Consider the following 25,411-nt stretch of genomic DNA (forward strand, 5'->3'; position numbering starts at 1 on the left):
GACCCAGGCGGTAAGGGGTTTACGGCAGCGTAAACAGCGCCGACCCTTACCGCCTGAGTACGAGGTCCCTTAGCGCCATGGTGGATTTAACACCTGCTTTTAGCAGGTGTTAAAATCCATGGCGCTAAGGGACCATGGAGTTAATTACGCCACCGTAATTTACGGTGGCGTAATTAACGCCTTCCCCACTCCCATTATTCCCTATGGGGCAAAAATGGGAATGGGGAAGGGTAAATGGGGATTGGGGACTTACCGCCCCGCCAAGGTCGGAATGGGGCGGTAAGTCCGCCAACCACCATGGCGTAAACGTAGTTTACGCCATGGTGGTAAAGTCACGGCCCAGGCGGTAATTTACCGCCTGGGTCGTTATGAGGCCCAATGTGTTTATTCAACCAGTAACACTTAAATCTCCTTCTCCTCCAACCGCTATGAAAGTGTAGTGCTTTGACAGCCACTATCAAGAGTTTGTCCTAATTTCATTATATTTGCTCTGTCCCGGAGACCCCCTCCCCCCCACACCTACCCTCACAACGCAACCCCTTCTATATACCTGAACTCTACTCACCATCTACTGGTTTGGGGTACACATTGCAGTAAAACATTCTGTTAAATAAATGCGACCATTTTACTTTCGTTCAAACGGGTGAGTACCTAATTTTCCTTTCAATTTGACGAGTGTGAGATACATGCATATTTGCACAGCAAATCGTTAAATGCCCGTATTTATTTTGTCCTGGGCACACAGGCGGGGTTTTGTTTAAGCTGTGGCCAAATGGACTAGAGTTAAAAAGAACAAACGCATGAACGGGCCTACTTCTGGATAAAGGACTGGCTATCCGATTCCCTCGTCTCCATTCAACAGGGTCTACTCCCTTCCTCGAAAAACCTTATTTTCTCTCCATGGGAGAGAAACCTGACCCCGCCAAAGCGTTTCCCCTTTCAGAGACTGTGGAGCACATTTTGCGTTCTCACGTTGTTGCAGATCTCTTTGCCAGGAGCGCGGGCGCGGTTACCTTGGAATTGGAGTCCATTCTCTTGGCTGGCAGCCTTTGGAAAGAACATTGGGGTTATGAACCTGGACGTGGTTGTTATGAGCGGGGAAGGCGCTGCAAGGAAGGGTAAGGCGCACTTACGTGTTAATTCATACGTTGTTAAAGCTGAGCTGCTGCTTACAGTCTTGAAGCTGCTTTGGGCTATTGGGGGAAAGCAGAGCAGACATCGTGTTACTGTGCAGGGCTGGCAAAGGATTCACGTTACAGACACATGGCAACAGCGACGCTTACCTTTAAAACGGCACCTTACAGGGCTGAGAAATCACACCCCATTCCTGGCCCTTATGAAGTGGGTCTATTTTACACAGATTTCTATAACCCCACCCACCTGGCTTCTTCCTACTGAAACATACAACCACAGCAATGACCAGGACACACTGAGAGGAAAGCTCGATAGCCACTTATATACCAAAATAACAACAGCATGCATTCAGCACCATAAACTACCACCACAAAAACTGAATGCAGAGGTGGAACACTCTTTGCCATTTGTAACCACTCACATAACCGAATCTTTAGTTCCACTGGAGCGGTTTTTGGTATCTATAGAGTTTTGTGAAGCAGTGCACGAAGCACTTGTGCAAGCCACTGTTTCCACTATTACTACACCCCGGCTCACAGGGCAATGGCCGGAGCATTGATCTTACAGGACAGTGTAGGACGATCTTGCCTGCCTATCGGGGGTTTGTTCGATGACAGAGTCTATACGGTGGTCAGTCAAAAAGCCGAAAAAAAATATCGAATGACAAAAATATCGAAAAAAAGCATTATTTATTTATATGTATTTTTGGGGTCAGGTAAGTAAAAAAAAGTGGTAAAATAAAAAAAATGAAAAAAGGGAGGTTGGGGGGGGGGGGGGGAACCCCCCATTTCGAAAAAAAACGTATTGAAAACATTTTTTTTTTTTTTTTTGAGATTTTTTGGTTCGACCTTTTTTTTCGATACTTTTTTTTTCGGTCTTTTCACTATAAACCAGTCTATACATCTGGTAGTGTTGACCATTGATTATGACCCAATACCCCATTGGCCACAAATGTCCCCCAAAATGTACCCAAGATACTAATCAAACAGTAAAGTCGCAAATTGTGATTAGAAAAGGTGTGCTTCTTCTGCTGGCCGCCTTTATTTTTGTCTCAGTCCGACCTTGACTACATCTTGGCATAGGACAGCAAATCCTGTTGGATGTTCACTACGCTTACGGCGCAGCTCACTGGCACATCAAATGCTAATGATTGGCCTAGCAGAATGGAATTTGAAACAGAATATTTCTTAAATTGGTTCAGACAGTCAGAAGCAGTGGTTCAACCAATGATTTACGAACTTGAGACCAGGGGTCTAATTCTGGTTCGCTCACATTGGCAAAATTGTTTAACGGTTGTCAACACACTATCTCTATGTCCTCCAAAAAATTGGATGTGCCATGATACTGGCTAACTTCTGCTAGTGTGAGCACTAAACAAAAAACGTACATTTAAAAACAGGCTGCTCTATAGTGTATAGAGAAAGCACTGAAACATGAGGTCCCCGTCTGCAGCCATAGTCATATGCGGTCTGGCTCCCAACAGCAATATCAGTTCAATATGTAGAGATTTTCAGCAGCCCAGGACACCACCTCTCCATTCTGGCAATAGTGGTGGCACTGCATTCACATGACTGATACATATGAACCAGAATGCTAAATGAGCAATATGGGACAAACTTAATGTCTCACTAGGCGCCTCACTCAATAAATCAGAAAAAGGAATGATCTAAGATTTTATTCGAGTGGTTCTTGAAAAATTGTTGCTAAGAATAATAGCATGTAATACCTTTCAAAAATACATTTGGATTATTACATGAAACATAAGTAGAAGGCATTAGAGCCAGATCATACAGAATGCTTAATTGTACACCTCTCCAAAAACAAGAAGTGTTAACAATGTAATAAAAAATCCAGGTATTACATACGTGGAACAATTCCACTATCAAATCTGGGGTCACATGGGCTTTAGCCTATGCTCACGTGTGTTCAAACAATTTTTCAAAAACAGCGAAAGCATCTGTATAGCACCAAAAACAAGAAAAATATGTATATTCAGGCAACACGTGTTTCGAGCATGGGCTCTTCCTCAGGGCTCTGACAGGATGTGGGCGTTCATTGAAAACTTGTGCATAACTGACTCTTTTTACTGTATAAAAGATGCCAGTGTTACGTGGCAAGAAAGACCAGCCAGTACGATGGGTTGGATCTGATCCTCTTGTGGAGTAACACCAATTTGGGAACTCCACTTTTGACTATGCAGATTTATGGGCTATTTGAGCTGATTGCTGCGGTGATATGGAAGCTGCTTGTAAAATGCCTGATTTCTTGGTGGATCATGAGAAATTACTGATAGCGAAGGAGCGCGACCAGCGTTCCACAGTATGATAGAATGCAGAATGATGAAGTTAGCAGGCAAGCATTATCACTGCTATTCTCACAAATGCAGGAAAACTAGACTCCAAAGGATCTTTTATTTATTCCCCAATCCGCAAACATTCCCAACAGCCCCTTCTTTCTATTTTCTCCCTCTTTTGAGATGCCCAAATTCCAGTCCCCGGGAAAAAGAATTTGAATAAATGCAAAGTCCCAGTAAGTAAGTAACGTACACATGTAAATGAATAGGTTCATAAGCGTTGGTTGTCCATTATTTGTGTATATTTTCCAAGCAATGCACTTCCTACATAAACACAATTCCTGCGGAACCAGCCACCGTGTGCATTAAAGAAATATTCATGTTATGGCAGTTTTGCCAGCAAGGCATTTCTTGGTGTTCAATCAGAAATTTTAGCGAGAATTTAAGCCACTTCTCCAAATAATACCTTTTGTTGGAAAGTTGACACATTTATCACACTAATGAGCGCTTCCTCAGGACTCCGAGCTTTTATTATCGTACTATGCATTCCAATAACTGAATACGCTCGCTAGTTTTCATGGAGTACAAAATGTACAAAATAAATCCTTTGAATTTACTGGGGCTAGAGATACATATGTTTGAACTCTTGTTCACTAGTTATGTGTTATTATTCACACCGTTGTTAATCAAGGACGTCTTTTATGTTTAAATGTATGTGCAACACACCAGCTGATCAGTAACGTGGGATGCAGCCACTGGAGGTTTTCCATGTTTACAAACTCGGCTTCCTGGTTTACAGCAGATGTAAAAACTGAACTATCTAGTCATCAGAAATATACTTCCATATCCTGCCCTCAATCCCGTCTCTCACATTCAAGTTAAGGATTTCATCAGAATCCTGAATAATGCATTACCACAAAAGGCCTCATCCTCCACACTTCCAAACAGGTCTCGCTACGGTATCAATACCACCCAGGGGCCTCCCTTTACTCCATGTCGCTCTGTGAAGCTCTCTAGAGGTTATTCACTGACAGTGCCGCTTCCAATGCCTTATTAGGGCTGGTTCACGCATCGTCCCTAGCTGCCAACAGAGAGAGATTTCCTGTTTTTAGGGCCGGTCTTGTATGCTGTGATACCACCTTGCGCTATGCAGCTCCCAGAACTGTCTTTCCATAGCATCAGCGCTGCAAGTAATGTCGCAACACTGGGCCTCATTACGACCCTGGCGTTGGACCATGGTGCTGTTAGCACCATGGTCCAAGCCGGATTCCGCCATGGTGGATGGCAGATTTACCGCTCCATTCCAAGGTTGGCGGGGCGGTAAATCCCCATTCACCATGGGCCCTTCCCCATTCCCATTTCTGGCCCATAAGGCTCAATGGGAATGGGGAAGGCGCTAATTACGGCACCGTAATTTACGGTGCCGTAATTAGCACCAAGGTACCTTAGCGGGTTGGACTTTAACGCCTGCAAAAAGCAGGCGTTAATGTGTGAATCTGGCGTTAAGGGTTTAACGGCGCCGCAGCCTTTTACTGCGCCGTTAACCCCTTAACGCTAGGGTTGTAATGAGGCCCACTGACCGCAATGTCCTGTTCAAGGCACTTAAGCGTCAAAACATGAAGAGCAATACAACATGTTTACAAAAGACCTATCCAAGGCTACAAATGGACAACGCCTGTGCTGACAAGTTAATAAAGGCCCTGTAGCACTAACAATGCACTGCAATGTGTAACTAGTGAGTGCTGGATACTCACGATTCAGCTCTGCTCGTAGAGCCAAAGGATTCTTTATGGTCTTGGAGTCCGCCCCCGATGGGTTCTCCGGCTCCAACTCCCGGTAGTAAATCCGGTAACCCACTAACACTCCGTTCAAACTCTCCTCCTTTGGTGGCTGAAAAACAAGAACACCAATACATTTGCTCGGTGCCACTGGAAGATAATGGATGGCTGCCTCCATTTAGCTCTTTGCCCAAGAATTGACTTGCAGTTGGGGCTGCATTAAGACGACTATCAGTTTGCGCTGCGGGCGCAACAGTATTGGATTTGCATTTTTCAGTGTGCGTGCTAGATGAGACAGCGACAGACTACATAGAATTCATCAGCACTCCTCTGACGACTTATTCGCATATCAATTCCATAGTCACCTGAAGCCAAAGCATTGGGATTAGGCAGACAATCCATAGCATGGAGGCATGTTCTGCGCTTTAAAAACAAGCAGATTGTGCAGTTGACCCATCTATTTCTCAAAATAAAAAGGCCAATCTGCCAACCAATTAAGTTTTAGGCCTATGCATAAAGCCCCAGGAGAAAAAAGTTAGATCTTGAAAAACTACGGGTTGAGGCGTTGAACCATGAACAAACTGCCTCAGCCATGAATTAGTGGCCAGTGGCCAGGAAAGGTAAAGTTACTTACATCTCATCCCCAGTCTCCTTCTTGGTTATCTTAATTCCCATCACAAAGGTTAGAATGACTCCAAGCAAAAGCAGGATACTGGCACACATTTCAATAGGAAATAAGGCAAGTTTCGATTTAGCCCATCACACATGCACCAACAACTGTCCAATTACAAAAGCGAATTTGCAGGACACAACTTTTTCTACTTCCCTTTCAAACACTGGAGAGTAACACAAGGAAAACAGACAAAATTATGCAGATGCATTGAGAAATCATTGAAAAAAATGCCTATTTGCAAGCTACCAGCCAGGCACAATGTCCCTTGTGCTTTGGCATGAATGTCAGTTCTCCACATTCAGACAGCACTTCTTACTCGCGAAGAGTACTTAGAACCAAAGCTCATGGAGAGCCCCATCAAGCACTGCACTGACATTTAGACCTCTGCTACCTTTTGCAGGGGCAGAGGACAGTTGCATCGTAGTCAATAGCACTGCAGGTCTGCTAGGCGGGGAGGAGCAAAAGTTTAGGATTGTTATCAAGATACACATCATGGGGAACTAGGATTGGAAGTACCTTCATTGTCCTGATCCCATTAGTAATCAAGAACATTAAAATAAAATAGCATGGTGACGCCCCACCAGGACAATTCCACTCTCCCAAATGGCAGAAACGCTAGGCAAAGTTGGCTGGTCTCCAACTACCAGAATATGTTACCTAATGACGCCTGTCGTCCCTGGGAGGCTACCGCAGCATTGGAGTTCAGTCCACATAGTAGGGGCTCGTGCAGGTAAGAACAGACCTCCATGTAGTTGCTCAGCAATTTATCTGTTATGGGTACTTATTTCTCAAGAGAGGCATAGTGAATGCTTTCTGTGAGAGGTCAGAAATGAGAGGCGGGCACAAAGTTGTAGTATGCTCATTGTCAGAAATTTTATTTAAAAGAAATGGGTTGGGAAAAACGCCTCTCTAGCCCTATTCTAAATAAAGGAGGTTCCCTACCTAAGAAACGAAAACAAAAAATCAGTCTCTGTCAAGTAGTTAGTAACTTAGAAACCATTTTTGGGATGGAAACAAGTCTATCCCACCCCCCTAGGCACTTTCAGGTAAGGCGAACACCATATGAGTTGATGTAGCATACAAGGGGGAGCAATCCACACTATAAGGCACTGCAGCACCTAGAAGTAGATGTGCGGCACTAGAAAACCCCCAGCACATGACTCCATTTTGTATTAGACCTAAAAGGAATAAGTTGCAGGCTCGCAATGTTCATGTTCTCTGCTCACTAGGCCCTATTTCCGTGTCCGGCAAGAGCGTGAGACAACACCAGGTTCCGCACTGCGCCAATTCATCGTCACTAAACTGACAGTAGGCCTCTAACCCCCATCCCGCCAGTCTGGAGCCAGCCCCACACTACTGACCTAACAACCTCACCTTTGTATCCACCAATGTGCGCACAATACACCTGGCCTGACACAAATCAAGTGTCTGCAGAAGATCTAAGCATGCGCGGCAGCATTCTTCCAAGCATGAAACCATATCTCTTGTAACACGAGGTACAGGAAGGGATAAATGAAAGATCAAAACCCAGGGTGGGGACCTTGAGTGCGGCAACTGTGGTATCAACGATGCCCTGAATGTGTGGGTCAGCGTGACTATGTTTTATCCTCCCTTCCCCCTAGCACCATTTCCTGTGCCGCCCAGGTGCCTGCCAAAATGATATAATAACCAGGCTTAGCATGTTTAGTTTAGAATGCAACAATGTAATAATGTGTGCCATGCCCTTCACCGCGAGGATGAGCCCAGCTGACCACGTGGATCCAGACCAACAGGAAAGAACTAACCAATTACAGCCTGGCATCCCCTATGAGGCAGGCTCATGTGTAGGGTGCTTCCAACCGGTGGCGCGCATTAGTACTGTATGTAATGACGATCATGGGGTTTTTAAGCCCTTGTTTGTAGCAGGAGGAGTCAGAGCACTCTTGAGCAGCAGAGTCCTTTGCTGATATTTGTATTCTGTACAATTAAACCTTGTTATCCTTGCAACGCTATCTCCCAGCCTATTTTCCTAGCGGGTTGTCTTTATTCTGGAATGTGTGTAAAAAGGGGCTTGCCTTCATTTGGTGACCCTTACGATGTGATTCCACCACCCCGGTATCCAGGTGGCCTCGCCGGAAGGGCCGTGCCCACCTACGGTGACCAGTCCCAAAACATGTACGCTGAGTGGCTCTTGTGGGTGCCATCTTTGCAGAATTCCCATCTGCTCTTTTGAGCGGGGTACGGCCCAGGGAGAGGTCCAGGCTTGTTGTGGATTCCCCATGAACGGAGGCTTTCGGAATAATGTGAACACGCAAGTATAGCCATACAGCACACAAAACAGAGAGGGCTTTGCCCAATGACACATATCTTATCAGGCACAAGCACCCCAGTTACAGCATGTGCCACAGCAGAGACAAGCACAAATGAATCCACCCCAGGGGCAGTCGCAACAAAGCCCCTATGCAAACACAGCAGTACGCGAATACAGAACAAATATTACAACCTGGAATAGGAGGTGTCACTGTGTTAGGAGGAAATCCTTTCACAGGGACAGGGATGAGCTTGTACCCACAACAGGACAGCACACAGGGTGACTTGATGTGTTCAGTACACCAGACCCCCAAGAGGAACCAAGGGTCGATGTGACGATACGAGGCAAATCTTTCTCTTTTCTTGTAGACACTGGAGCAACTTGCTCATGTATACAGAAGGAAAAATATCTAATGTCAGGTATTGCCATGAACGCTCAAGGGTTCTTTGGAGCTACAAGTTGAGTTCCTTTTACTGATAAATTACCAGTCTCCGTAGGAGTATGTGACATGTCAGACACCGGTTAACATTTTAGGAAGAGATTTAATGACGGAACTTAATATGATGATTTCATTTACTGATCAAGGAATAGTGTGTTCCACACCAGGAATACACTATTTTAACGTGGGAAAGTTCACATTGGTGTTCACAGGGCAAGTGGCTCTGCGAGGCGTTCCAGTAGATCCAGAGATTTCTCTATATGGAGTAGGCATTTTGTTGACATGGCTACCTGGCTTTGTAGGAAAGATTGTGAGGATACCTGATGAGTTTTAAATTAGACCACAAATCCCTATGGATGGGGAAGGTGGACAGACTATTCCTTTAGAGTTGGAAGCAGCTATAGTATGAAAAGAAATGGCAATGCTTGAAGGGATAGGTGATGAGGGTAGACCGTGGAGAACAGTGATAGCTCTTGAGGAAGGGTACAGACTGACTGACCAACCAATGATGATATGTTCAGGGAAGACTTGTCAGGACTGACTAGTTTCATAACAGGAAGAGTAACAAGATTAACATTGTGCCTTTAGAGCTGGCTGGGTTAGTTGTGCTTTTAGAACTGGCTGGTTTAGTAACAGGAAGAGTTTGTTCATAGAATTAATATTGTTCTTGCCCAAGTCAAGATGGAGTGAAAGAAACTTACTCTGATTGGTTAAAGAAACAATGATATGTTTGGTTGCCTGATTGGTGGAGAGGACAATGGGTTTGATTCTTGGGAGATGAGCAAGATTCTAAACTGCCTTTCATCCAGAGAAATTCAGTGGCTGGTTGTGTATTAGTTAAGCTCCTTAAGTAAGGCCTTTCCAGAGCTCAGAAAATCTACCAAAGTAAGAATATCGTTTGCTGATCCAATTTGAACAAGAAGTCATCAGGTGGGATCGTTCTTTTAAAGATTTTGAGATTGTCACAGTGAACTTTCATTTTCTTTTATAAGAAAACTGAAAGAGTAAACAAGTTTCAAGTTCATTTGAGAAAAGAGACATTACAGTTAAAGTTATTATAAGGAAAACAAGCTTGAAGATTGTGCGTAGGATTTTAAAGTTGATTAACTGTTGAAATGTTCTTCAAGACTGTTTAATGTGTGCGCGAGCTCGCAAGTTGCCGTTTGCGTGTTCTTTTTAAAGTGCGTGTACATTTTTCACGTGAAAGTCGTTTCCTGAGAAAGCGCGTGTGGTTTGCGATAGAGCGCGTGCCAAAAAGAATTGCGCGTGTGAATTTTAGCGCGTGTACATTTTTCACGTGAAAGTCGTTTCCTGAGAAAGCGCGTGTGGTTTGCGATAGAGCGCGTGCCAAAAAGAATTGCGCGTGTGAATTTTAGCGCGTGTACATTTTTCACGTGAAAGTCGTTTCCTGAGAAAGCGCGTGTGGTTTGCGATAGAGCGCGTGCCAAAAAGAATTGCGCGTGTGAATTTTAGCGCGTGTACATTTTTTCACGTGAAAGTCGTTTCCTGAGAAAGCGTGTGTGGTTTTACGATAGAGCGCGTGCCTAAAAGAATTGCGCAAGTTAACTTTAGCGCGTGTATATTTTTTTACGCGAAATACGTCTCAAGAGAAAGCGCGTGTCGGGCTGCGATAGAGCGCGAGTCCATTTTTATCAGCGCGTGTTATTTTTATCGCGTTTACGTATTTTTTCACGCGCGCAGGTTTTTTAAGATAATCGCGTGTGTATTTTACACGCGAGGACAACTCTTCACGTCTTCTGATTTTACGTGTTTATCGCACACGCTAGTAAAGGAAGAAACTATACGTTCTTTGTGTAAATGTGTAAATAAGGAAAACAATTCACACGCAGAAAGAAAGCAGTATTCCAGGAAGTTAAAGAATATAATTTAAAGTAATCTATGCAAATAGAACTCAATGTTTTCAGAGAAAGACTGCAATTTATGTAAGCATTGAAAACTACATAAGATCAGAAGAACTTTGAAGTAAGAAGAATATCTAATTCTGAAAAGATGTTGCAAAGGCCATCACTTTAGGATTCTAAAGAGACTAGGTTGGCTTGAACTATTTGCACAATACAAGATATATTTACAAGATATTCCACAAAGGTTACTAACCTCTAAGTCTTTTACTGAGGTTTAAGAGGTAAAGAGTTTAGAATTTATTTAGCATAATTTAGAAAAGAAGTTTTCTTATTATATTAGTAACCAGGTGTATTTGTTTATCACAGATACCAGAGCCTAGCAGACGGTTGAAGGGCAGCTGTGTCTCCGTTGTTATTTGTTATTTTATCCAAATTCCCCTTTCCCTTTCTTGGGGTTTTCAGCTCAGCTTATGTTTAAGGGTTGAGAGGTGAACTCCTGGTGAGGGTCTGTGGGGCCAGCATCAGCTCCTGTGGAATTCAGTCAAGCCGGACCCTGACAGGATGAAAGGCCCACGATAATATTTTCCACCTGAGCTGATATGGATCCCACAGAGGCACTAGCTAGTTCCATAAGGGACATGTTTTCAGAGTTAAGGGAGGAAATGAGGGCTGTGCGAAAAGAAAATCAGGAATTACAAGTCAAGTTTGAAGAGTTAAACTCCAAGGTTACCCGTAAGGGTGAAGAAATTTCTTTGGAGTCAAGAGATTCAGAGGATACTAGTAGAGAATTACCAGTGTTAATTAGAGAGGATTTGGGTGAAGGAACGAGTTCTCAAGAAAGACGCAGGGGAAGTTTGAATATACCTGTAGGTCCAGTCCCCTTAGCACCTCCAGAACGTTTTGGGGGAGAGGCCAAGAAATGACAGATTTTCCTTACACAGTGTGAACTTCATTTCCTTTGTCGACCTGAAGCTTTTAACACAGATGCTTCTAAAATAGCTTTTATGCTGTCTTACCTCACTGGTGAGGCAGCAACTTGGTCAGTATTATTGGTTGGTCAAGAGAATCCAATACTAAAGAACTTGTTAGCTTTCAAGTTAGAATTTAAAAAGATGTTTGACAGACGCCAATTATCTCAAGAAGTAGATGGAGAACTACTAGAGTTAAAACAGGGAACCAAAGATTTAGTGTCTTACATCACACAGTTCAGATCTTTAGTATTAGAGAGCAATTGGCCAGAAGAGAAGCAATCCTCTTTATTTTATAGAGGTTTGAAGGAGGAATTGAAAGATGCATTATCTACAATTGTTAATAGACCCACTTCATGTGAGGATTTAATTAATCTGGTCATACAAATTGACTATAGATTAGGGGAACGCAAGGCTGAGCGTAGAAGAGGAGGAGTTGAGCAACCCAGAGTTTTCCCTAGAGTTGATAGAGGAAGATTAGAAATTGTAAATAAAGAATTGAGAACTGGGAACGCAGAGAGAGTAAATAAAGTGAGAGGTCCTTTAACTAAGGAGGAGAAGGATAGGCGAAGACAGAATAATTTATGTTTATATTGTGGGAAATCAGGATATTTTGTTGGAAATTGCCCTTGGTGTCCAAAACCTTCTGCATCTACTAACAGCTCCAGAAATCAGCAAGTGGCAAATACCATCCAAGCAGCAGTACCACATATTACATTGAATGTATCCTTGTATATTAAAGAGGAATTAAAGGGAAGTGGTCCAGTAGTAATAGATTCAGGAGCCACTGGTAACTTCATGGATTGGAATGTGGTTAAAGATATGAATGTGCCTTACGTTGTAAAAGATATACCAGAGTATGTGAGAGCGGTGGATGGGTCTCAACTGACATCAGGTTTAATTACACATGAAACAATCCCATTGGAAATGGAAATTGGAGGACACTAGGAGGAAATTGTGTTTGAATTAATTGACACTCCACAGTTGAAAATAATTTTGGGAATGCCTTGGTTGACGTATCATAACCCTCAGATTGATTGGGGAAGAAGAGTGGTGAAATTGGATTCTGCGTTTTGTGTTACAAATTGTTGTAAAGAAGCAATTCAGGAAAATGTTTCTAGTGATAATTGTTCAGAAGTAGTGGAAGGTTTGGTGAATTTGGGAACTATAGTACATTCTATAGGGGCTGTAATGGGAGAATTACCAAAGTGTTACCATGATTTCAATGATGTGTTTAGTGAAAAGGAAGCTAATGAATTACGTCCTCATAGAGAGTATGACTGTAAAATTGATTTAGAACCAGGGGCCCACATTCCTTGCAGTCGCATCTATGCCTTAACAGAAAAAGAGAATCAACATTTGAAGGATTACATCCAAGAAAATTTGAATAAGGGTTTCATCAGGCACTCTCAATCGCCAGCAGCTTCTCCACTATTTTTTGTTCCCAAAAAGGAAGGCACTTTATGAACATGCATAGATTATAGAGCATTAAACAAGATAACAATTAAAAACAGATATCCGCTGCCTTTGATATCAGTAATGTTAGACCAGATTCAAGGAGCCTCAGTATTTAGCAAACTAGATCTTCGTGGTGCATATCATTTGGTGCGAGTTCGTCAAGGTGATGAATGGAAGACGGCATTTAGAACAAAATTTGGTCTTTTCGAATATCAAGTAATGCCATTCGGATTGTGTAACGCTCCCGCAGCCTTTCAATTTTTTATAAATGAGGTATTAAGAGATTTTATTGACATCTTTGTAGTAGTATACATAGATGACATTCTCATTTATTCTAAGGATCTCATGCAACATGAAGAACATGTCAAGAAAGTGTTACAACGACTAAGGGAGAATAAACTATTTGCTAAGTTAGAAAAGAGCCAATTTCATACCAGAGAAGTGGAATTTCTAGGTTTTATGATTTCTCCCAAAGGTTTGGAAATGGATATGAAGAAAATTAAGGCAGTTGAACAGTGGCCAACTCCAACTTGTGTTAAAGATATCCAAAGCTTCCTGGGCTTTGCGAACTTTTACAGGAGATTCATTAAAAATTTCTCTCAAACTGTTGCTCCTATCACCAAATTATTGAAGAAAGGAATGAAATTTGAGTGGAAAGATGAAGCGGATCATGCTTTCAAAACATTGAAGAACTGTTTTACATCTGGACCGATCTTATTACACCCAGATCCTTAACAACCATTTTTTGTGGAGGCAGATGCTTCTAATGTTGCAATTGGAGCAGTGCTTTCTCAAAGGCATCCTGAAACTGGACAGTTGCATCCTGTGGCCTATCTATCTAAGAAATTGCTTCCAGCAGAAGTGAACTACACAATTACAGACAGAGAACTCCTGGCAATCAAGAAAGCATTTCAGGAATGGAGACATTATCTGTTGGGAGCAAGATTCACAGTAACCGTTTTAACCGATCATCGAAATCTTCTGTTTTTGAAATCTGCTCGAACACTATCACCTCGACAACTTAGGTGGTCACTTTTCTTTTCAGAATACGATTTTGTGATAACATTCAAGCCTGGGCGGTTAAACGGTAAAGCGGATGCTTTATCACGACAAGGATATTCGGGAGAAGTTGAAAATCAATTATTACTAGAACCAGTGATTGCAGAAGAAAAATTTATCCTGAAAAATTTATCCTAAGTGCTACACAGGAAGAGAATCAGCTTCTTAAAAAGATTCTAAAGGAATTACCAGAAGATGAAATTCAATCTTGGTTAGCGGAGGATTATGGAAGACATTTAATTGAAGGATTTCCATGTGTTCATTCTAAAATTTACCTTCCAAGCAAGGAACTGCAAAAGGAAATTATGCAAGAATGTCATGAATCCAAGTTGGTAGGTCACCCTGGAATTCGTAAAACTATTGAACTGATTGAGAGAAAGTTTTGGTGGAAAGAAATGAAAAAAGATATTGAAGACTACATGAAAACATGTGAAGTCTGTGCTCGAGTAAAGTCAGGAGGAGGAAAACCATCTGGGTTATTAAATCCATTACCAGTACCTCCTAGTCCTTGGTTTACAATCTCTATGGATTATATTGTAGATCTTCCCAAAGATCAAGGTTACACTACAGTATTGGTAGTTGTGGATTTACTAACTAAAGCTGGGCATTTCATTCCCATGAAAGGAGAGGCTTCTGCAAGGAATCTGGCAAAAAGTTTTTTGCAAGAAGTAGTACGATTACATGGTCTACCAACACATATTGTATCAGATCGAGGGTCCCAGTTCATTTCTAAGTTTTGGCGAGCTTTCTGTACAGAGTTGGGAATTGAGGTAAAGCTTTCTTCAGGTTATCACCCACAGACCAACGGCCAAACAGAGCGAGTAAATCAAGAATTGGAAAAATATATTAGAGCTTTTTGGCAAGAAAGAGGAAGTTGGGCAGATCTTCTTTGGCTAGCAGAGTTTAGCTATAACAATTCTGTCAAGGATTCTACTAAGTATTCTCCATTTTTTAGCAACTATGGTTTCCATCCACGATTTTTGAAAGAAGTGTTACCATCTGAGTATTCCAATCCAGAGGTTGAGCAGCGATTGACTTGTATTAGAGATGGTTTTGTGAAAGCTAAAGAAACCTTAGAAAAAAGTAAGCTAAGATTTAAAACATTTGCTGATAAGAAACATCGTAAAGCACCACATTATCAGGTGGGTCAAAAAGTTTGGTTGTCCACAAAAAACTTACGTTTAAAGGGAAGAACTAAATTTAGTCCGAGATTTATTGGTCCATTTGAAATAGAAAGAATAATAAATCCCGTAGCAATCAAACTGAAATTACCCGCAAGTATCAAAAGTCACCCTACATTTCATGTTAGCTTAGTGAAACCTTGTGTGTCAGGAACTAGATTAGGAAAACCACCACCAGCAGTTTACACAGAGGAAAATGACGAAGAGTTTGAAGTTAAGAAAATCTTAGATTCCAGGATTGTTAGAGGTACCTTACAATATCTTATTGACTGGAAGGGATACGGTCCTGAAGAAAGATCTTGGGAGGATCAAGTAGATGTACATGCCCCTCAATTGATAAAACAATTTCACAAGAGTTTCCCTGCTAAACCAGGCCCTGGGACAGGGCTTTGAAGAGGGGGGTACTGTCAGGACTGACTAGTTTCATAACAGGAAGAGTAACAAGATTAACATTGTGCCTTTAGAGCTGGCTGGGTTAGTTGTGCTTTTAGAACTGGCTGGTTTAGTAACAGGAAGAGTTTGTTCATAGAATTAACATTGTTCTTGCCCAAGTCAAGATGGAGTGAAAGAAACTTACTCTGATTGGTTAAAGAAACAATATGTTTGGTTGCCTGATTGGTGGAGAGGACAATGGGTTTGATTCTTGGGAGATGAGCAAGATTCTAAACTGCCTTTCATCCAGAGAAATTCAGTGGCTGGTTGTGTATTAGTTAAGCTCCTTAAGTAAGGCCTTTCCAGAGCTCAGAAAATCTACCAAAGTAAGAATATCGTTTGCTGATCCAATTTGAACAAGAAGTCATCAGGTGGGATCGTTCTTTTAAAGATTTTGAGATTGTCACAGTGAACTTTCATTTTCTTTTATAAGAAAACTGAAAGAGTAAACAAGTTTCAAGTTCATTTGAGAAAAGAGACATTACAGTTAAAGTTATTATAAGGAAAACAAGCTTGAAGATTGTGCGTAGGATTTTAAAGTTGATTAACTGTGTGAAATGTTCTTCAAGACTGTTTAATGTGTGCGCGAGCTCGCAAGTTGCCGTTTGCGTGTTCTTTTTAAAGTGCGTGTACATTTTTCACGTGAAAGTCGTTTCCTGAGAAAGCGTGTGTGGTTTGCGATAGAGCGCGTGCCAAAAAGAATTGCGCGTGTGAATTTTAGCGCGTGTACATTTTTCACGTGAAAGTCGTTTCCTGAGAAAGCGCGTGTGGTTTGCGATAGAGCGCGTGCCAAAAAGAATTGCGCGTGTGAATTTTAGCACGTGTACATTTTTCACGTGAAAGTCGTTTCCTGAGAAAGCGCATGTGGTTTGCGATAGAGCGCGTGCCAAAAAGAATTGCACGTGTGAATTTTAGCGCGTGTACATTTTTTCACGTGAAAGTCGTTTCCTGAGAAAGCGCGTGTGGTTTTACGATAGAGCGCGTGCCTAAAAGAATTGCGCAAGTTAACTTTAGCGCGTGTATACTTTTTTACGCGAAATACGTCTCAAGAGAAAGCGCGTGTCGGGCTGCGATAGAGCGCGAGTCCATTTTTATCAGCGCGTGTTATTTTTATCGCGTTTACGTATTTTTTCACGCGCGCAGGTTTTTTAAGATAATCGCGTGTGTATTTTACACGCAAGGACAACTCTTCACGTCTTCTGATTTCACGTGTTTATCGCACACGCTAGTAAAGGAAGAAACTATACGTTCTTTGTGTAAATGTGTAAATAAGGAAAACAATTCACACGCAGAAAGAAAGCAGTATTCCAGGAAGTTAAAGAATATAATTTAAAGTAATCTATGCAAATAGAACTCAATGTTTTCAGAGAAAGACTGCAATTTATGTAAGCATTGAAAACTACATAAGATCAGAAGAACTTTGAAGTAAGAAGAATATCTAATTCTGAAAAGATGTTGCAAAGGCCATCACTTTAGGATTCTAAAGAGACTAGGTTGGCTTGAACTATTTGCACAATACAAGATATATTTACAAGATATTCCACAAAGGTTACTAACCTCTAAGTCTTTTACTGAGGTTTAAGAGGTAAAGAGTTTAGAATTTATTTAGCATAATTTAGAAAAGAAGTTTTCTTATTATATTAGTAACCAGGTGTATTTGTTTATCACAGATACCAGAGCCTACCAGACGGTTGAAGGGCAGCTGTGTCTCCGTTGTTATTTTCTCCAAATTCCCCTTTCCCTTTCTTGGGGTTTTCAGCTCAGCTTATGTTTAAGGGTTGAGAGGTGAACTCCTGGTGAGGGTCTGTGGGGCCAGCATCAGCTCCTGTGGAATTCAGTCAAGCCGGACCCTGACAAGACTGAAGCGATGACGAAGTGGTGTTCTTCATGAGCATTACATACTGGATAAGGATAGAGAAAAGAGAAGTCCCACAAAGAATGGCGATAATGCAGCAGCAACCAGCATTTTTTCAGGAGGATCTATGGACCATAGGCACCCATAACGTAGGTTTATTGGAGGGGATAGGATAGGTAAAAATAAAGTTTAAGCCAGGAGAAATTTGACCCTGAGCAAAACAGTACCCCTTATCTTGAGAAGCCGATGAAGGTATATTTCAGACTATTTCAGCACTGATGAATCAAGGGATTCTGGTGCCAGCAGAGTTATCGTGCAATGCCGCAGTGTATCCGATTAAACAATCTAAAGAAGGGTCTGCTGTCTGCTGGATTAAATGGAACTTGCCAGTACCCCTTAGCCATATTAATCATGGAGAGATACACAGCAGTTCTCAATCTGTCAATAAGGTCATCCATTCTAAACATTGGATAGCTATGAAATTGGGAAACCTTGTTTACCTTTCTGAAGTCAATTCAGAACCTCCACAACTAATCTGATTTGATGACTAATATGATTGGGGATGACCAGGGGCTTCGAGAGGTCTCGATAATATCAGCCCTTAACATTATTATTATTATTATTGTATTTATTGAGTGCAGACCTAGCTTCAAGAAGCAAAATAGCACTTTGCAGTGGTATACACAATACAGATATATAACGACACAATACAGATGCAGAAAAACTAGAAGAGGATTTGTGTCTGCAGTGGGAGCCAGTGTGTCAGGGCTGGCTGGAGTAGTAATCAGGAAGAGTATGTACATAGAATTAACATTGTGGTTGCCCAAGTCAAGATGGAGAGAAAGAAACTTAATCTGATTGGTTTAAGGAACAATAGTAGGTTTGGTTTGTCTGATTGGTGGATAGGATAATGGGTTGGATTCTTGGGAGGTGAGCAAGATTCTAAACTGCCTTTCATCCAAAGTAATTGAGTGGCTGGTTGTACATTAGTTAAACTCCTTAAGTGAGGCCTTTCAGAGTTCAGAAGATTTACTAAAGAAGTGAGAAAATCGTTGCTGAGCCAGAGTGATCAAGAAGACATCAGGTGGGATCGTTCCTTTTAAAAGCTTGAAGATTCTCACTGTGAACTTCCATTTTATATCAGAAACTTAAAGAGTTTAGAAGTTTAAAGTTTACTTTAAGAAGAGAAAATGTTTACAGTTTATATACAATATGGAAAATAATTGAAAAGACTGTGCGCGCAAGTTTTAAAGTTGTTAATAGCTTGAAAAGTGTTTCAAGACTGTTTAACATGCGCGCAAGTCTTCGTGTCTTCTGCAACGTCGTTGGGAGCGCGTGCGTATGAGAGCGCGTGTTGGATTGCGATGGAGCGCGAGTCCACATTAACTGAGCGCGGGTAATTTTTAGAGCGTCTACATTTTTCACGTGAGTGACGTTACGTACGAGAGCGCGTGTTGGATTGCGATAGAGCGCAAGTCCATTTTTATTGAGCGCAAGTTATTTGTGGCGTGTGAACTATTTTCACGTGAGAGACGTCGCAAGTAATAGCGCGAGTTCGGTTGGCGATAGAGCGCGGGTCCATTTGAACTAGCGCGCATAGTTTTTCAGTGCGAGCGCGTGTTTCACGTACACGTGAATTTGTTAACGTATGCGCGTATTTGTTAAGGTGCGCGTGTCATTTTTTAGCGCGAGGACAATTTTTCACGTCTTGTGATTTCGCATGTTAATCGCATTGTTACAGAGAGTGAATAGGTTATTTCAAGAAAGTAACTATATATTCATATGTGTAACAAAGAAAAGATTCACATGCAGAAGAAGCAGTAGCATTCAAGAAAGTTTGAGTTTCTACTTAATGCAATTTTCACACAAGAGAATTCAATACTTCAAGAAAGACTGCATTTCTCAAGAGTATTTGAAAATTCGAACTTACTGGAGTTAAATGAACTTAAAAGTCAAAGAAGAATATCTAAGGTTGTAAGGTGTTTTCAAGAGTCATTTTTCTTTAGGATATTAAAGAGTCTGGAATGGCTAGTGACAATATGCACTAAAACATTACAACAGTTTACAAGATATTCCATACAGATAATTAACCTCTAAGTCTTAAACAGAGGTATAAGAGTTTGTTTTTAAAATAATTTAGAGAAAAAGGTTCACACTAATGTATAAGTAACCAAGTGTATTTGTTTACTACAGATACCAAAGCCTACCAGAAGGTTGCAGGGCTGCAGTGTCTCCGTTGTTATTTTATCCAAATTCCCCTTTCCCTTTCTTGGGGTTCTCAGCTCAGCTTTTACTTTAGGGTTGAGAGGTGAACTCCTGGTGAGGGTCTGTGGGGCCAGCATCAGCTCCTGTGGAATTCAGTCAAGCCGGACCCTGAAACAGTGAAGGCCGATGAGGGCCGGGGTAATGTGGTTGTATCTGCGCAGACCCTTGATGAGGCATGCAGCACTGTGTAGGACACTTCTCAGGGGTGAAAGGAAGGATGACGGGAGGCCTTAGACAAGTGTATTGCCCCCATCCAGGTGACATAAGACCAGTGCTTGAACAGTGGATCTACAGCTGTCCGGCGGGTGGAAGGGCTTGCTTTTCGCATGAGGGAGAGCTGATGCCAAGCTGTCTGAGTTTTCTTAGCTATGTGGGTCTTAAAAGAGAAGAGTTTGTCGATGTGGAAGCAGAGGGATTTGGCGCAGGAGGTGAGCTTGTAGTGAAGCCCTCACGAGTTCATGGTTGATAGCCAGGTCTGTATGTCTGGGTTTTTGGTGTTGTTGGTGAGGAGTAGCAATTCGGTCTTGGAGGGATTCAGCTTCAAGTATACACTGGACATCCAAGACTGCATCAGGGGGAGGCAGGTTTTGAGCCTATGGATGTCGTTGTGCAGTCAATCTTGAGGTATAGCTGTGTGTCATAGGCGTATTGAAGGATGTGAATGTTGCGTATGGCTAGGTGGGCTCACCGAAAGTCCATGTATAGATTGAAGATCACTGGGGAGAGTAAGGGGACCCTGCAGGACTCCACAGGTGATGGGTAGCATTGGCGATGTGGAGGAGTCCATCTGAACAAACTGCTTCCGGTTTGCGTGGTAGGACTTGAACCAGTGTAGGGCAAGGTTGCTGATCTCCATGTGTGGATGTAGGGTGACCGTATGCGCCTCGTGGTCTACTGTATCGAAAGCGGCCGAGAGGTCGAGGAGAACCAGGAAGCAGGGATTGCCATCGTTAAGGATGTTGAGGGCATCGTCAACCACCTGTATGGTTGCTGTCTCCGTGCTGCATAGTTTCCAATTGATCTTGAATGACATTCTTTCTACTCTCCGTTATACAAAACGATTTTAAGTGAACAACTTTTGCCTGAATTGGTGCAGATGTAAGGATACATTCCATTTAATCTTCCAAGTTCTGTTCTATAAACATCTGGAAATTGTTCTACGAAGTCCATTAAGTCTTGTTTTTGAGACAAATTTGAAGGAATTAAACTATTGGCGTTGACTTTGTCAGATAACAGACTACTTGGCATTACTGGGGTGTCTTCAATGGGATTTTCTTTCCATTCCTTGAGAAGATTCACATGATAAATGTGAGTCTTGATCTTTCTATCTGGTTGGGAGACTTGATAGGTATAGGGGCTGGTCTGTTCTATAATCTCATACGGACCATACCACCTACCAAACATTTTATTTTCTGAAGAGGGAAGGAGTACTAGGACCTTTTGACCAATAGAAAAAGACCTTATGACAGTTTTCTTATCATGATACTCTGTTGTTCCTGGGTCCCGGTTATATTGGTATGCACTATGGACCGGACTGCTGCCATATGCCCTTTTAACCTCTGAACAGTTTGAGATAATAGTAAAGAGGCTTACTCTCATTCCTCCCAGATTTCCTGTAACACATCTAAGGCGTCTCTTGGTTCTCTTCCATATAAAAGTTTGAATGGGGACAAACCTGTGGGGGATTGTGGTGTTTTTCTAATAGCAAAAAGAGCCCAAGGTGTCATAACATCCCAATGTTTCCAATCTACTTCAACCAATGTCTTGAAGATATGTTTTGGGGTCTTATTAAATTGTTCAACTAAACCATCAGTTTGTGGGTGATATATAGAGATACGCCAAATTTTAATCTGAAGAATCTCCTTTACCTCAGACATGAGTTTACTAATAAAGGTAGATCCTTGATCTGTTAAGATCTCCTTTGGAAAAACAAATCTTGAAAAAATGGAATTAAATGTTTTAGATTTTGTTGTGAGATGTTGTTCCATAGAGGAAAGGCTTCAGGATAACGAGTTGCATAGTCCAATATTACCAATATATCGGTTTCCCAACTTTGATGGTTCTAAAGCTCTGACTATTTCCATACCTATGCGTGAAAAAGGTATGTATATAATAGGTAGGGTTGTAAGGGAGCTGGATTGGGTATGTGGGTACTGGTCTTTTGACAAAGGGCTCAAGTACTTACAAAAATCTTGCGTATATCACTGGCCAATAAAATTGATTTATGATTTGAGCTTGGGTTTTAGTTGTTCCTAGGTGCCCGCCCGTCAGATGGGCATAAGCAATTTCTAAAGCAATTGTTTTATGTCTTTTAGGCGCCACAATTTAAGACCTAAGGCCACCATCAGGTGCAACATCTCCCCTATACAATAATCCAGTTTTTAAGAAAACAAATGGTCCACCTTTTTCCCTTCCCTCCTCCAGTAGTATCTTAAGAAAAGGTTTGGCAAGCAAGGGATAATTTCCTTGGGCAAAGGATAAATACGGGATGACCTGAGAATTTTCCTCTTGACAATGAAGATGGTTTTACCTCAGGTCTAGTTCGAGGCTCTGTGTCTGCTTCTTCAACACCTCTAGTTCCCCTTCTGGTTTTATCACAAGCTTTAACTTCTTGGGGTTTGGGAAATAGAGCCTTCTCCAGGACCCCCTGTGGAATTCTTTCCCCAGCCTTAACCTGGTAGGTCTTTTTACCATTGTTTTGAATCATCACTTTTACATCTCCTCTATAGTCAGTATCCATTGCACCACTTAATACATCTAAGCAAGCCATTTGGCCAGGCTAGGCCTGATTTAGAGGCTAGTCTAATGTAGGTTCCAGGAGGGGCAGTGAGGACAAATTCTGTAGGCATCAAAACTCGGTCCCCCGGTTGAATCAATTCTCCCCTACTTAACAGGGGTCTGCAACCTTTGGCTCTCCAGATGTTTTGGACTACACATCCCATGATCCCTCACCATTAGCTATGCTGGCTAGGACTGATGGGAATTGTAGTCCACAACATCTGGAGAGCCAAAGGTTGCAGACCCCTGGATAGGTCAAATACAATACAATGTTCAGTAGCAACGGTAGGATCAAAAGCTTGTTAAGTTTCTCAAACGTAAGGGTCCCCCAGTTTGTATCAACTGAATCCAATCGCAACCATATTTGAGGAGTTTGAAATGAGAGGCGGGCACAAAGTTGTAGTATTCTCATTGTGAGATATTTTATTTAAAAGAAATGGGTTGGAAAACTCCTCTCTAGCCCTATACTGGTTCCCTACCTAAGAAACTAAAACTAAGAATCAGTCTGTGTCCAGTAGTTAGTAACTTAGAAACCGTCCTTGTGTCCAAAACCTTTTAAACTGACCCTCACACTAGAAACAAACTACTAAGGGTGCAAGGAAATGTCTCTGACATATTTAGTGGAAAGTGTTCATAACCAAAACATAAAAATAAATCCAAAAGTATTTTCCAAGGAGGAATCCTTTAAACCAGAGGATAGTTTCATCCCCCTGGATTTTTAGGCAGGATGGCAAAAGTGTCTCTTTCAAACAACAGTTTCTTTACATTACAAGAGTGTCTCTTTATCCAAAAATTCCTTTACAGTGTACACTGTATTCAGAAAGTTCTTATTCACACAATATCTTTCAAAACATCCATCAATGCCTTTGAAGCAAAAGTGGTTCTATTGAACATACATGTCTGTATATTGGATTCACAAAGTTCTCGTTCTGTACACTCAAAGGTTTCACTGGTAAACTTTGCATATTTCCTGGTATACTTCCTTGCCAGGCATTTTGTATCACTGTTAAACTTCCTTTACAATTTCTGTTGGATTTCCATGTACACTCCCCGGCAGGAATCCTTTCACCATGGTACAGTCTGTTCACAATTTCAGTGGATTGCCTGGTAGACTCCCCTGCCAGGAATCCTTTCTCTTGAGGTATTTTAGATCCCCTGGCATACTGCCCTGCCAGGAATCCTTTCTCTTGAGGTATTTTGGATCCCCTGGCATACTGCCCTGCCAGGAATCCTTTCTCTTGAGGTATTTTAGATCCCCTGGCATACTGCCCTGCCAGGAATCCTTTCTCTTGAGGTATTTTAGATCCCCTGGCATACTGCCCTGCCAGGTATCTTTCGCCCAAATGTCAGCTGCCTTCTCTTTACCAGGGCTTCTGCTACTTCCACGTTGTTCTATCCAATGTATTTGCTTAGGGTAACCCTTGCTTCAGCTCTCCCCCACATTGACATCTCATGCACATGTAATTATTCAGATTTCATTGTTGCACTTTTTCTTGTCGGTATTCAAATCTTGTGACTTTTAAAGCTTGATCTAACATTAGGTTTTGCCTGTATTTAAATCAGCACAAGGAGGAGAGGAAAAAAAGAGAAGACATTAGGATTGGGAACAGAGAAAAAAGAGAAGACATTAGGATTGGGAACAGAGAGATCTAGAAGGACAGTAAAAAGAGATTAAAGAGGAGGGATAGGAAGGAGCCTGTCTGTGAAGACACTTAAACAGGCTGCAGAGAAAGTGAAATAGCAGCTGACATTCGAAGGAAAGCTGTTGAAGAGATTGAAGAACAGAAGAAACAAAATTACGAGGAGAAAGAGAAGGCGGATAGATGCTTTATAAATAGACGCAAACAAGCTGATAAGCAGGGAGGCCAAGCTGAAGTGAAGAGCAATAGAATAGGCGAGAAAAGATAAGAGAAGAGATAAGAATTTTAGAACCATGAAAGGACAGAAAAAGACGGTCCGTCGGATGATATAAAGTTGATAACGTCAAGACTGGGCCATACAAGAAATGTGAAGTGAAAAGGATAGGTAGGAGTCTCTGAGAACTCTGAGATTACGAGCTGAAGAGGAGTGAGGAAGAGAAGAAGAAAAGGAAATAAAGCAGAGAGCGGAGGAAGGATAGCAGTAGCAAGAAAGAAGAGAACCTCTGTCTTGTATTGATTAAGATGAAGGGAGTGATCAGACAAGACTGAATAGACAGAAGACAGAGTTGATTGAATTGTGCAAGAGTAAGAGGAAAAGGAAAAATAGATTTGAAAATCATCCACAAAGAAGTGGTATGAAAAACCATAAGAGGATGTAAGAGGCGAGAGGGGTTTGTGTTAAATTCTCGCTACCAATTGGTCAAATGTGTGAAGCCTTGGAGGAGATGGTTGGAAAGCCCGTACAGTGGGAGCAAGGGTCATGCTTATTGGGATTTGTATGCAAAATGAACCCATACAGCGCAGACTTCTTAATCTGGGTCTGCTGTTGGCTAAGCGCGCTATACTGATGAGATGGAAAAGTAAGATACCGCCCCCCCACGATGGAAGATTGGGTGCATGATATATCCTGGGCGAATGACAACGAAGAAGTTTACTCTAGCTTACTGCACGTAACAAATCGCCCTAAAGACATTTGGGGAGGATCTAGGCAATACTTGCTCAATAAAAGCAAAGGGGAAGAGATTCACGAAGAAGTGTCATAATGCATGTATAGAAATCGCCTGAACATGTACGCCATTGTAACCTGGAACAATATGCTACTTTACTGTAAGGAATGTAATGTGGTAACTCTGTGCAAAAAATAAATAAAAGTTAAAAAAAAAAAATCTTGCTACCAATGTTTTGCTCTAGGGATTATACAGTGCTCTGGTGCACCCAGACTAGGTTTGTGCTATAAAAATATATAATAATAGTAAAAATTAACAGACATGTAGTCATGTAGAGGGTAACTTAACTAAGTGATCTC

The 25,411-nt window shown here is 41.8% G+C and overlaps 1 protein-coding gene across 1 annotated transcript in view; it reads right to left on the minus strand.

The window, feature by feature from the left end:
* Positions 1–25,411, minus strand: part of SDK1 (sidekick cell adhesion molecule 1) — a 2,988,580-nt gene that overhangs the window by 194,281 nt on the left and 2,768,888 nt on the right. Inside the window, exons 33-34 of the mRNA XM_069647588.1 lie at positions 5,182–5,317; positions 1,134–1,193 (exon numbers count right to left, since the gene is read on the minus strand). Coding sequence (XP_069503689.1) covers positions 1,134–1,193; positions 5,182–5,317 — 196 coding nt within the window. The remainder of the gene's footprint in view (positions 1–1,133; positions 1,194–5,181; positions 5,318–25,411) is intronic.

This window comes from Ambystoma mexicanum, chromosome 2q (genome assembly GCF_040938575.1).
Source record: "Ambystoma mexicanum isolate Mex_15411 chromosome 2q, UKY_AmexF1_1, whole genome shotgun sequence".
Classification (NCBI taxonomy): domain Eukaryota; kingdom Metazoa; phylum Chordata; class Amphibia; order Caudata; family Ambystomatidae; genus Ambystoma; species Ambystoma mexicanum.